This window comes from Anastrepha obliqua, chromosome 3, assembly GCF_027943255.1.
Source record: "Anastrepha obliqua isolate idAnaObli1 chromosome 3, idAnaObli1_1.0, whole genome shotgun sequence".
Classification (NCBI taxonomy): Eukaryota; Metazoa; Arthropoda; class Insecta; order Diptera; family Tephritidae; genus Anastrepha; species Anastrepha obliqua.
The window spans coordinates 32,598,055-32,612,862 of NC_072894.1; the positions used below are offsets into that span (position 1 = coordinate 32,598,055).

Here is a 14,808-nt window from a genome sequence, read left to right on the forward strand (position 1 = left end):
TTCGGTTTGGAAGCTAACTACAGAAATTGGTGTGCGTATTTGCTATGCTAATAAATGAATGACATAAATATCATCTTTGTCGTGCACGCTAAAAACGTTTTGTTGGCGTTTTATGAGTGCGCTAGCTAAGTACTCGGCAATTTGTTGGTTCAAATTCCGCTTCGGAGTGCTCAATTCCATGCAGTTTTCATGATGTAAAATTTAACCCTGAATAACCATGTGGTCATTACTGTTCGCAGTGATGGGACTTAATGCTGATATGAACTGCAGTTTTTTTTTAGATTTTTTTAATGAGAACAAAAAACGCTTATTATTTATTATTTCTCAATTTGACTTGAATGTTTAAAAAATATTTGAAAATTGGGAAAAATGTCTGAATACGTTTACTGCATCACCTTCAATATCTTCACTTCATTATCTTACAGGGTCCGCCACTCGAAGTGTAATCAATTAAAAAGGCCATAAATTTGGAAAATTACTTTTATACAATTGTGTGAAAATTGTGTGTGAAAATAATACAAAATTATGAATCAATTTACTTTTGGTCGATATCACCACCTTTTGCCTTGACTATGGCCTTGAGACGGTCTAGAAACGAATCGCAGGATGCCCGAATGTTAGGTTAGATTATGTTGATCGGGCTGGTTGAAAGCCATCACATAGGCCTATTGGTCCTTAGTTGTACCAGATGGAGCTTGACCCTTACTTTTCCTTGTAGTAGGCTTCTTAAAATAGGCCTGCGTCCTTTGTTAATCTAAGTAGGCCCTGAAGCTCTAACTCCGAGAGACATTCTAACCTCTCATATTGTCGAGCTCCTAGACATTTAATTCGGGTTAAAGCTAATGCAGGACAAGAACATAGAAGGTCTTCAAGAGTTTCCCTCTCTTCTAGAGCTATCATTGTTCGCCATTTGATTGACACTTCGTCGGGGATTTCGCTCAAGTCGCTTCTTCACTTTTTGAACCATTCCACGTGAAGTTGCAGTCTTTTGATGACCACCTCCATTACGTTTCGTGATGATACCCGCATCATTGTAACGAATAATGGTGCGATAAACAGAAACTTTATTTACTTGAAGGTGCTCGAGTTCACGAACAATCGCTGGTTGTGATTCTCTAGCCAAATAAAGGGTTTTCCAATAACAGGTGTTATTTTGAATAGCCCGCTATTTCGGTAAATGTCACTTGTGAAGCTGCCATTTTTTGATATTTGACAAGTAGAAACTACGCCATTAATAAAAATGGAACGATACACGCTTAAACAACGCATTGAAGTTATTAAAATTCACTATAAAAATGGTGAAAATTTGCAAAGACGGTTCGTAAAACTCGAACCTTTTTGGGTTATCGTGAAGCACTTTGTCGGACGGCAATACAGAAATTGGTGAAAAATTCGAGCTGTTGGGACAAGTTAGTGATGTGAAGAATAAAATCCGTGCACGTAACTCAAGAACAGTCGAAAATATTGCTGTTGTAGCCGAAAGTGTTGGAGAAAACCCAGGTTTGTCCATTCCTCGTCGTGCTTTGGAATTAGGCATTCCACAAACGTCATTACACCGTATTTTGCATAAAGATTTGGGTCTTAAGGCATATAAAGTCCAGTTAACACAATAACTCAAGGCGGGCGATCTTTAACGACGTCGAGTCTTTGCTGAGTAGTGCCTTTTGGATCGTTGAAATGCATGAAAACGATCCGGAATTCCATCGAAAAATCATCTTGAGTGATGAGGCGCATTTCCACCTCGGTGGCTCAGTCAACAAGCGAAATTGTCAGATCTGGGGCTTAGGAAATCTAAGAGTTATTGCTGAAAAGCCTCTCTACCTCAACGGTGAATGGATTGCGCTATCGAGAGATGATTAACGATTTTTGATGGCCGGAATTGGATCGTATTGATCTGGACAACGTTTATTTTCAACAAGGCGGCGCTACGTGCCACACAAGCAACGAAACCATTGATCTTTTACGGGAATAACACCACTTATTGGAAAACCCTTTATACTGCAATTCCACTATTACGTTTGAAAACCACTACTGATTTTCGTTTTTTGCGTTTCTTCTCGGCAAGATGCTTCCGGACGCTTATGAACAATACTCTGGACTATCATTTAGCCAACTAACCGACAGGTGATGCCCGTTCATCAGCTATGCGAGCAGTCTGAAGTTGGTTACACTTCGAGTGCCGGACCCTGCATAGAGAATAGATGCCGGTGTTGGCGGCGCGAATAATTTTCTACCTCATCAAATGGATATTGATAGACTTTCTTTTTCTTCTTAATTGGCACGATAACGTTTGGCGCCAGTCGTTTCTTTCTCGTTCTAACCGGCGCCAGTTGGACACACTTGTTGAAGTCAAGTCTTTCTCCGACTGATCTTTCCAACGCAGAGGAGGCCTTCTTCTTCCTGTACTACCACCAGCTGGTACCGCATCGAATCCTTTCAGAGCCGGAGCGTTTGTATCCATCCGGACGACATGACCCAGCCAACGAAGCCGCTGGATCTTTATTCGCTGCGCTATGTCTATGTCGTCGTAAAGGTCATACAGCTCATCGTTCCATCGCCTGCGATATTCGCCGTTGCCAATGTGCAAAGGTCCAAAAATCTTACGCAGAATCTTTCTCTCGAACACTCCAAGCGTCGCTTCATCGGATGTTGTCATCGTCCACGCTTCTGGGCCATACATTAGGACGGGCATGATGAGAGCCTTGTAGAGTGTGAGTTTTGTTCGTCGAGAGAGGATTTTACTGCTCAGTTGCTTACTTAGTCCAAAGTAGCACTTGTTGGTAAGAGAGATTCTACGTTGGATTTCTAGGCTGACATTGTTATCGGTGTTAATGCTGGTTCCTAAATAAACGAAGTCTTTTACAACCTCAAAATTATAACTGTCAACAGTGACTTTGGTGCCGATACGTGAGTGCGCCGACTGTTTGTTTGATAAACTTTATTTGCCTTTAAAATAGGTTAGGTTAGGTTGGTATGGTTGCCCAGGGAATGGGCACACTTGGACGAAGAAAGATTCGTCCTTTGTGATACCATTATGAAGGGGGTGAGGTGAGAGAGAGAGAGATCGATAGGATGCAGGGAGAGGGCGGGGAGAAGTGGTGCTGGGATGGTTAAGAGCGTGCGGATTACGAACGATGACTATGTTTGCGTCAACCGCTTTATGCTGCTGATGAAATTCATCAGATTTTTAATGTCAGCGCCAGCTATATCAGCAGGCGTGGCAAAGAAGTAGGAGCCAAGATGCCTGGATCTTAGCCCCGCCAGAGCAGGACAGCTAAGGAGAAGGTGCTGAGATGATTCTACCTCATCCTCTATACATCCAGCGCAAAAAGGACTCGAAGTGATTCCAAGTCTCACAGCACGCATTCCTCGCGCATTGGGTCCTGTGAGAGAACCCACGAGATTAGAGAGCTGAGGGGCTGAGCTCCGGTCCACACGTGGCCAGAAGGATTTCGTGACCTTACACGTTTGTGTACTCGCTGAGTTGGTGCGATGCCCATCTTTCCAGGAGCAGACCGCAGGTAGTCAGGGGGATCCCAATTCTCTACCTTCGCGGGGAAATCACCTCACATGTTTCTTGTCTGGCCAGCTCATCCGCCTCACAGTTTCCCGTAATGTCGCGGTGACCAGGAACCTAGATGAGGCTGATGTCAAAGAATTCGGACGCAGTCGAAAGCGAGGTCAAGCATTCCTTGACCAATTCCGAATACACCGTCATAGACCCGAGGCCCCTTATTGCTGCTTGGCTCTCGGAGTAAATATTTACTTTCTTGACTGTTAGTACTCATTTGAGCAGCCAATCAGCTGCCTCCTTGACTGCGGCTACCTCTGCCTGGAACACACTGCAGTGGTCCGGTAACCTGAATTTAAGTTTGATGTGAAGCGCCTCGCAAAAAACTCCTCCGCCAACCTTGACTTCCAACTTCGCTCCATCCGTGAACAAGTTCACCAGGCCCTGCCGCCAAGTGTAGCCCTCCGTCCACTCTTCCCTTGACGGAATATGAGTGGAGAAGTTTCCGGTTGGACTAAACGAGGGTATACACTGATCCGTTGACAGAGGGATGAACTCGAAGTTTCTAAGGATGCTTGAGTGCCCATAAGTGAGGTTGAGCTTATAGCTCCAGCCCCTCAGTCTGATTGCAGTACGTGTAGCGGCAATTCTGCTTGCGATGTCTACGGGTACCACATTTAACATTGCGTTGCCTTTAAAATAAAAATTCCTGCAATTCATTCATTTTATATTTGTTTTTATTACTTTTTCTTTTGCTGAACATGCAATTTGTTTTCGTAAATATATATGTGTATGTACATACATACTTCAATGCGTTTAGTGGTACAATGCACTCATACTCGTACATATATAATATTTTATAATTAAATTTCAAATATTTACTTCAAATGTTACACACTCTTCAATGTGATAATAACATCAAATATGCATAGATTATAAAATAAGTGTATCATAAAATATACTAATTAAAAAATTCATAAATTATAAAATATAAAATTCAATTTGTGATACAGAAATGTGACTAAGCTAATGACGCCGAATGATTGAATTGATTGAAGAATAATTATTAATTTTTTGTGGATATTTTGCATTAACATATTTATGTAAATATTAAAGCTTAAACAAATAGTAATAAAATTAAAACTTCAAATTATAACAGAATTTAGATTCTCTTATATTTTGCTAATAGAAAATTGACACATCCAAAGAGAATTCAACCTAGGTAATTTAGCATTTAGGCAATTGACAGGCACAATTTAGTAATTACATGCCTACATACATAGAAAAATAAATTTCTGATCAGCTGATGTGTATTTTTAAGTATATATGTGTGTATGTCTGCGTGCCGAAATGCGCTCAGCACTGGCTAAAAATGATACTCGCGAATGATTTAAGAGCTGCGTTTTTAAGCTTGCTGCGATTGCGCTGCTTCTGCAGTTAATATTAGAAAATGCATTTGTTACTTTTTTATATAAAAAAATAATATGTTTTTTTTCAGCGATTGGCTAACAACTTATGCCCTTATGTACTTCACTATGGCTTAGAGTAAAAACTTGTACGTAACATTAAAAAAGGTATTTCTATAATATAACAAATTAGCAACAAATAAAAACCTTATTTTAAATATTTCTGTAAGCGCAAGTGATTTTGTGAATATGAAGTATGGGAATTCTTATTTCATTGCGGGTACACATACATACAAACACCTAACATATAAATATCGTATTTCGCTATATTTATTATTTAGAATATTATTACTAAGTTCTCTCTTGTTTCGCTTTGCTTATATACGGTACTATGTGCTGCTCATATTTCGGCTACGCTCTTTGCCTTGCCGAGCTACTACAGATTTACGCTATCCGCTTTGAATTTCTTCAGGTATGGGTTGCTCTGGCCACCAATGCTACTGCGTTCCTGCAATGTTATTGGAGCCGATTGTTGGTGTTGTAGTTCTTTATGTTTTTCATGTTGTTTCTGGTGTTGGAAACGTTGGCGCCGCATGATCACTGTGCTGTTGCCGATGGTGGCTGTTGTGCTGGTGGCGTTTGGTGAAGGCAATTGGGTTGTTGTTGCCACAGTAGCAGCATTCAACCAGCTGCATGTCGCGTCCGATTGCTCCTGATCCGGCGTCATTGATATGTCGGATAGAATGCCGCTCTCTGCATGATGGAGATATGAGTGATTTTTTACAAAACTTACAACCATTTAATGTAGGTATGTACAATGAGTGGGAAGTCAAAGACAGTGGGGGGTGTTACAAATACTATAACACAGCACAGATAAATGGTGACAATCAGTAGGAAATTAGGTACATATAGTATATACAAGTTGAACTTTTGTATGCAGTGGCAAACAAAACAAAAAACAAAAAAAAAAACTAACTAAGGAGGTAATCTACAACACAAACAACTAATAATACTGATAAAAGACAAGTACAACAATCCAAAAACATACATATAAATGCATCTACATATGTACACAAGGTGGCGCAAAATTAATCACAGAATTTATAATTTTTGCAAATGGCGTCGTACGTCAATCAAATTTAACACTCGTGCATCAGAAAGCTGCAGTAAACCAGCAGACAAGCAAGGAGAAGCGCGTAAAGGTCAAGCAATTTCCATCACTCCAAATTATTTTTTTTGATTTAGTCAAAAAATTATTCAAAAACAAATTTGGATGATGATTAATTTTGCGCCACTCACCTTTAGAAATAATTTCATAAAAATAGTAGCTTACAATTTGCATTAAATACTTGCACAAAAATGGTTAGTAAAAGACAATATTTACATAAAAATAAAAAAGAAATCGCTAACAAACAACAACAACAAACACTTAAAAAACAAAAAATAACACTTAAAAAAAGTAACTCAATTCAAGCTCAATACCCATCGATAGTTGGCTGACGAACGTCGTTGAGCGTTTGGAGCGCGTTGTGCCACCATTGCTAGCGCCACTCAGGCCACCATTTCCACTGCCACTGTGACCACTCCGGCCACTACTGCCGCTACTACTCAGCGTATTGGTATTAGTGGCACCGGCACCACTATTCGCAGTTGCACCGCTGCTAAGCATTAATGTTTGTGTCTCATTGATTAATTCGAGCGCGTGATGGCTATTTATTGTACCAGGCGTTGACTTGCCATTACAGGTGCTAGCCACACGCTCATGTCCAGAGGAACTCCCTGTGCTGAGCGAGGAGCTGCTTGTGCCACTCGATAGTGAACTCTCGGAGATTAGCGAATTGGGACGGCGTGCGCTCTTTGTGCCATCCAAATGCATGCCGGCGAAGGAGTGACGCAATTTCGGCGCTGGAATTAGGATGAGAATGAGATAATAAAGGCATTAATAAATTAAATATTGAAATATTAATTATAAATTGTTTTTTTTTTTTTTTTTTTTTTTTTGTGTAATGAATAGTTGTTTCTTACCTTTGCCCAGTTGTGATATCGTAATGGAGCGATCATTAATTTGATTGTTGCTCGGCCGTATGTCCAGGCAGGGTTTGCTGCCGATGCCCATCGAGGACATTTCAGCAAGGCGAATTTCTATAACATACAATGGCAGGATTAGAAATTTTAAGGTTGAAATATTTTTAGTAAACAAAAAGAACTATAATAATAATAATAATAATAATAATAATAATAATAATAATAAGCAATAGACCGGATATTACTTTAATAAATAAAATAAACAAAATAACATACTTCATAGAAATCAGCACCCCAAATGATACCAACATACACAGAAAATATGTAGAAAAAATTTAAAAATATAGTGAACTAACGCAAGAAATAAAACGAATATGGAAACAAAAAACTGTAAAAACAATTCCATTTGTGATTTCAGCAACTGGAATACTCCACAAAACATTTATTAAAAACTTAAAAGAACTCAACATCAACCCAATTATACATCATAAGATACAAAAAGCAGTCATTTTAAAAACATGCAACATTATTAGAAAAACATTGACATAAATAAATAAACACTGACATAAATATTAATAAAATAATACAAAACATAACACAAAAAAAAAAAACAAAAGTGCCGACACGACTTGCAGCACAAAACTGCCGTCGTGCTCGGTGAAAATGGACCCCGCCTCGCGCGGTATGCGGGGGGGAGAGTGGCGTGGGATAATAATAATAATAATAATAATAATAATAATAATAATAATAATAATAATAATAATAATAATGGAAGAACATGAAACGTACAAGTATCTTGGATTCCAACAAAGTACAAAAATAGACCACACCTCTATTAAAAACCACCTTTCACTGCAATACAAAAAACGCCTTAACCAGATACTTAAAACACAACTAAATTCCAAAAACCTCTGTAAAGCAATCAACACCTATGCCATACCAATACTCACTTACTCCTTTGGAATAATAAACTGGACCAAAACTGACATTGACAACCTGGAAAGAACAACGAGAAGACAACTTACCAAACATAGAAAACTTCACCCCAACTCATGCACACAAAGACTTACAATACCAAGACTACAAGGAGGAAGAGGATTGATTGATATCCAAAACCTTCACAATAGCCAAATCTCAACATTAAGACAATTTTTCCACACCCACACATCTGATCTACACAAAGCAATAGTCCTTGCAGATAAGCACTACACCCCACTAAACCTACAAAACACTGAAATAACAATCACCCAAACAACTGTTGACGAAAAGAAAACAATTTGGGCACAGAAACAGTTACACGGAAAACACTTACATCTTATGGAAGACCCAAATATTGACAAAATAAATAGCTACACTTGGCTTCAGAGAGGAGAGCTTCATCCTGAAACGGAAGGGTTTATAATTGCCGTTCAAGACCAAGTAATTCTCACCAAAAACTATCAAAAATACATAATCAAAGACCCAAGTATAACTAACGACAAATGTCGAAGATGCCAAATACACCCAGAAACAATAGACCACATAACCGCAGGATGTCAAATTTTAGCAGGCACAGAATATACACTTAGACACAACATAGTTGCAAAAATAATACATCAAGAAATAGCCAATAAACAACATTTACAAGAAAACAAAGATCCATATTACAAATATATCCCTTCAAACATCTTAGACAATGAAGAACATACCCTATACTGGGACACTACAATACACACCGATAAAACTATAACAAGCAATAGACCGGATATTACTTTAATAAATAAAATAAACAAAATAACATACTTTATAGAAATCAGCACCCCAAATGATACCAACATACACAGAAAATATGTAGAAAAAATTGAAAAATATAGTGAACTAACGCAAGAAATAAAACGAATATGGAAACAAAAAACTGTAAAAACAATTCCATTTGTGATTTCAGCAACTGGAATACTCCACAAAACATTTATTAAAAACTTAAAAGAACTCAACATCAACCCAATTATACATCATAAAATACAAAAAGGAGTCATTTTAAAAACATGCAACATTATTAGAAAAACATTGACATGAATAAATAAACACTGACATAAATATTAATAAAATAATACAAAACATAACAAAAAAAAAAAGTACCGACACGACTTGCAGCACGAAACTGCCGTCATGCTCGGTGAAAATGGACCCCGCCTCGCGCGGTATGCGGGGGGGAGAGTGGCGTGGGATAATAATAATAATAATATATAAATGTAAAAAATAGAAAAATAAAGGGTGGTTAAATTTCAAAGGCCGATGTTGAATGTGAACCACTCTTAAACGTCAAGTTTTCTTCTGCATTTCATTTGATATTTTTCAATTTCAGACTAGCTCAATTTGAACCATGGAAAGATATACAATCGAGCAGTGCGTTAAAGTTATTCAAGCTTATTATGAAAATGGGCGTTCAAATCAAAATTCATATCGCGCACTTCGTAATGAAAATCATCTTCAGTGTTGAGGCACATTTTCACCTCAGTGGATTCGTCAATAAGCAGAATTGCCGCATTTGGGCGAATGATAATCCAAGAGTGATTGCCGAGAAACTAAAGCACCCACAAAAAGTGACTGTTTGGTGCGGTTTATGGGCCGGCGGCATCACTGGGCCGTATTTTTTCCAAAATGGGGTCGGTCAGGCAGTTACGGTAAATAGTGTTCGCTATCGTAAGATGATAACGAACTTTTTATGGCCCGAAATGGAAGTTATGGATGTGGACGATATGTGGTTTCAACAGGATGGTGCCACTTGTCACACAACTAACGAAACAATGGCTCTTTTGCGCGAAAAATTTGATGGCCGAATAATCTAACGTCGCGGCGATGTCAATTGACCGCCAAGATCATGTGATTTGACACCGTAGGACTTCTTTCTTTGGGGTTATTTGAAAGAAAAGGTGTACGTTGATAAGCCAGTAATAATTCAAGAGCTAAAGGATGAGATAATTCGACACATTAACGGCATAGAACCTCAATTATGCCTCAGCGTCATCGAAAATTTGGACCATCGGATGGAGGTGTGCCGCCGAAGCCGCGGCGGCTATTTGGCCAATATTTTGTTTTATGCGTAATTGAGCCATACCGATATTATCATAATGAAGAGAAATGACAATAATTTTCTTAAAACAAGTTGTATTTTATTCAAAATTAACACCGGCCCTTGAAACTTAACCACCCTTACATAGTGGTTTTTGTTTTTAAGTATTCATAAGAATTTACCTCGATTTCGATTCGCTTGTTTCCATAAAAGTTTCGATATCTCCTCGGTCCAAGCATTTTTAATGTCCTCCGACATGCACTGCAGCGTCCAAGTGTCTTCTGGTTTACGTTTTCGGAACCAAATTTCAAATTTGGTTTTGGAATCACCAACATGCGCCGTTAAACCTATGTCCGATGTCTTAATGCTGTTCTTATAGATGTAAATGTCCAAGTTCTAGTACACACAATAGGATTTTAAGTGTAAATATTTAGTACTTCAAATAACATTTAATTTTGCTTACCTTCTGATCTGGAAAGCGACGTGCTTTACTAAACAGCACAAGATCCTCGAAAAGGAATATTTGCCGCAGCGACTTCTTACCGCCACGGCCTTGCCATACCAAAAATTCGTTTTGTCTCATCAGACGACCTTGCTCCTTCACATTAACATCACAATCCCGTAGCGAGTCCATAGCTAGTAAATCGTTGCCATGACGTAGTTGAAATTTGACCATTTCCTCAGCGCGTTGCAGCTCTTCGACATCGGCGGCGATTTCTTGTAGTGCAGCGCCCTGAAAAGTGAAAGGAAGTGGTATTAAAAATGGTGTCATGGGTGGATTGTCTTTAAGGCATATTGAACTTTCGATAAGAAGATCTGTCAAACTTATTTTTCTTGATTGGCGTTACAACCGTCAATTTGTCAAACTAGATACATTCAAATACGAGTATACAAATGTTTTGACATTTATGCTCAGTAAAATCTGACAAACCACTATACGAAGATTAGAGCATCTAACTTCGATTATTAATCACGGAAGTTTAGTTATAAAATCAGTGTTGAGTAAGAATACGAGGTGTGTTAAAAAAATAAGGGGAATTTTCAGATTTCGCGGGCTACGTACATTCGACTTTCGATTATTATTTTTTTATGTTGGTACACTCGTCTAGAAGATATGTTCACGGTTTTAGAAATTTAGCAGTTTAGTTTGTTTGTGACAGGCATAAATAAGGCAAATGTTTTGCGTGTTCGCAGTTTTTCTGCTATCGAAAAAAAAAATGGATCAAAGAAGTTGCATCAAATTTTGTGTAAAAAATGGACTTAAAAAAACTCGAAAACACTTGAAATGTTGACAGTGGCATACGGTGAGAGTACTCTGAGTCAAAAAAATGTCGAGAAGATGTGAATGACGACGCTCGCTATGGACGCTCTAGCACATCAACAACCGATGAAAATGTTGAGCAAGTGAAGAAAATTATTATGGAGAATCGTCGAATCACAATTAAAGATTTTGCTCAGGATGTCGGAGGGAAATTTTCGGAAATTTTGGGCATGAAGTGAAGTTCATTCCAAAATTGCTGAATTTTGACCAAAACCAACGTCGCATGAGCATCGCTCAGAAATGGTTGATTGATGTCAACGATGATCCAGATTTGCTTAAAAGTGTCATAGCTGGTGACGAATCATGGGTATATGGTTAAGACATCGAAACCAAAGCCCAATCGGCCGAATGGAACAATCCAGGAGAGCCAGACCAAAAAAAGCACGCCAAGTTCGATGAAATATTATATCAAGGTTTTGCTCATTGTTCTCTTCGATTACCATGGCGTAGAGCATTAGGAGTTTTTACCATAAGATCTTACGGTAAATACGGGGTGTTACCTTGAAGTTATGCACCGTTTGCGTGAAGCAATACGACAAAAGCGCCAGGTATTGTGGAAAAAATGCATGGATTTGAATCATGATGATGCACCTGCCTACTAATATTTGCTTGTGAGAGATTATTTGGCCAAAAACAACATCGTTATCATGCCTCAGCCACCGTATTCACCACATTTGGCCCACTGCGATTTTTCCTGTTCCCAAGATTGAAGAGACCCATTAAAGGACGGCGTTTTGCGACGCTGAAAGAGCTCAAGGACATATCAAAAAGTGCATATCAGAACTGCTTCGAGAATTGGAAAAAACGCTGGCACAAGTGTATTATATCTGAGAGGGACTACTTTGAAGGAGATAAAATAGAAATTGATGAATTGTAAAAATTGTTTGAGAACAATGAAAATTCATTTCGTACATTGCGTTTGAGCAAACATTTTGAAAACAGCGTTATTTTCATATCTGCCCATTAACGTAAAACACATTTTATGGAAATTGTGAGAGTGTTTTGTATAAAAATGGAGCCAAAAAAAGGAAGCGCCGTTGGGACTGTATTTACCAAAGTATATTTTCGGTGTTTTCATTGGAGGCATCGCATAATATCGATACCAAGTTTTGTTGCTTCATATCGAATAAAACATCGATGCTTTTTTAATGTACAGTCTGTGTCAGAAAAAAGGAGCCACGATTATTCATGAAGTATAAAAGATATGTATTTACAATTTTTTTTACATAAAAGTATGTACAAAACTACGAGTCGCAATTACTCAATAAGCTGTGCAGTCTCCATCGTTGCCGAGTGTGCTCGTAGCCTGACACATTCTCGGCATACTTTGAAACTTTACTGCGTAGCTCGTCGACAAAGAGAACCAGATTTTGCGAACTTGACGCACGAGTTGCCTTAAATCATAGGCTAGCCTTCTGGCAAGGTGCGTTTTCATAGTTCCTCACACATTTTCAATGGGGTTAGCGTCTGGGGACTGCGAAGGTCAGTCCAATACTGTGACGCCTTTTTCTTGTTGTTTTCCAATGTGGTTTGCTGAGAGCAGTGGTTTTGATGATGTGGGACGATCGGACATGTTCGCCTCCTTCAGTCGTCGTTCTACAGTGTTGATACTCACATCTATACCCTTTTTAGCAAGAACTGATCGTGCTTGGCGTAGTCACAAAGAAAGGCCCCACTTAAAAAATTGGACGATCACTTTATCTGCTTTTTTGTCATCACTCGCTTCAAGCCGCGCTCGGAAAAGTCATCAACATTTTTGTATACCTTATACTACTGAATCCACATCACAACAAACTTTTTTGATCACTTTTGCAGCCACGGCGTAAGATAATTTCGGCTCTTTCGAATGCGGCATAAAAATACCGCCTCAAAACGTTTCGCGTCCTTCTCAATCATTTTTGTTTGGTTGCGTTTATGGGAAAGTTTCGAACGACACTAATCTGAGCTCGCACTGGCGTCGTAGCCTTTGAGAGGGACTATTATGCAGCAAAAAGCAGAATGAAATATATCTTGAAGTTACAAGAAAAAAACCGGTTCTTTTCTTCTGACACAGACTGTATACAGTAGGTTCTGTTTTTATGCGGCTTTTTTTTATGCGGTTTTGAAATAGTGCGGTTTTTTTTAAATTACAAAATGCATGTCGACCTATCGGGAATTGTACATATAAACAAGATTCTAAACCAGCTAAGTAAAAACTCATCACAGATTCATGCGGTCTATGGAACGTATCTATAGTTATAATATGGGACTAATGCCCTTTTTTATGCGATTTTATTACATTATTTCAGATTTATGCGGTTTTAGCATTTGAAACGTATATATAGTTTTACTATAGAACTAGTAGCTTTTTTTATGCTGTTTTTTTTTATGCTGTTTCTTGCGGAACGTATCTACCGCATAAAAACAGAACCTACTGTATACCTACTTTCAATATCTAAAACTTTTAAGTTGAGTTTTGATTAAAAAAACCTGACATTTCGTTAAAAGTTTCAAGTTTCTCTTACCTCCACAGCATTGCACGCTTTCACCAATTGCTGCAAAAGCAAAGCATATTTTCCCATTCGTTGCACGGGTTTCAGCAAATACGAGGCCAAGTCCATTTTGTCATTCAGTTCGAACTGTTTGGACTGTAAGAAAAAGAAAAATATTAAAATTATTCTGGAATAAATATTGGGTTGGGGAAAAAGAAATGTCGTATTTGTGATCGAAATTTGACGTTTTATTTAATGTACTTAGAATTATACAATTCAAGTCAAATATGCCCCGTTTTGTTCGCAAACTTGTTGCCATTTAAAAGGTAACTTCATTATCCCCCCTTTATAAAACCCCCCCTCCTTATATGCAAAAAACTCAGACAACCAATTTTCGCAAGCCTCTTTTGAGGCCAACTTGGTATCACCAAGGGCGTTTTGCATAGACCGGAACAGATGATAGTCACTTGGTTCTAGGTCCGGACTATATGTTGGGTGCGATAGGACATCCTATCCAAGCTCCCATAGCTTCTGGCGGGTCATCAAAGATGTGTGAGGACGAGCGTTGTCCTGGTGGAACACAACACCATTCCTATTGACCAATTCTGGCCGCTTCTGGTCAATCGCCTGCTTCAAACGGGCAAGTTACTCACAGTAGAGGACCGAATTAAGGGTCTGGCCATAGTTGAGTAGCTCATAGTGGATCATTCCCTTCCAATCCCACCAAACACACAGCAAAACCTTCCTGGCGATCAATCCGGGCTTGGCGATGATTTGGGCCGGCTCGCCGCTTCTCGACCACGATCTTTTTCACTTGGCGTTGTCGTACGTGATCCACTTTTCATCGCCAGTCACCATCCGCTTCAAAAATGGGTCAAGTTCGTTCCGTTTTAGCAGAGAATCGCAAGTGTTGATTCGATCCAAGAGATTTTTTTGCGTCAACATGTGTGGCACCCAAACATCCAGCTTTTTTTGGAATCCAATCTTCTGCAAATGGTTCCAAACGGTTTTGTGGTCTACAC

At 38.8% G+C, this 14,808-nt stretch overlaps 1 protein-coding gene across 2 annotated transcripts in view; it reads right to left on the reverse strand.

Annotated features, from left to right (window-relative positions):
• Window positions 1-4,226: 4,226 nt before the first annotated feature.
• The window catches only part of LOC129242809 (uncharacterized), a 169,622-nt gene continuing 159,040 nt past the window's right edge, over window positions 4,227-14,808 (reverse strand). For both annotated transcript variants that reach the window (XM_054879666.1, XM_054879665.1), the window contains exons 10-15: window positions 13,820-13,942; window positions 10,458-10,727; window positions 10,177-10,390; window positions 6,943-7,059; window positions 6,400-6,822; window positions 4,227-5,670 (exon numbers count right to left, since the gene is read on the reverse strand). In XM_054879666.1, the coding sequence (XP_054735641.1) occupies window positions 5,354-5,670; window positions 6,400-6,822; window positions 6,943-7,059; window positions 10,177-10,390; window positions 10,458-10,727; window positions 13,820-13,942 (1,464 nt within the window). In that variant the 3' untranslated portion in view covers window positions 4,227-5,353. The remainder of the gene's footprint in view (window positions 5,671-6,399; window positions 6,823-6,942; window positions 7,060-10,176; window positions 10,391-10,457; window positions 10,728-13,819; window positions 13,943-14,808) is intronic.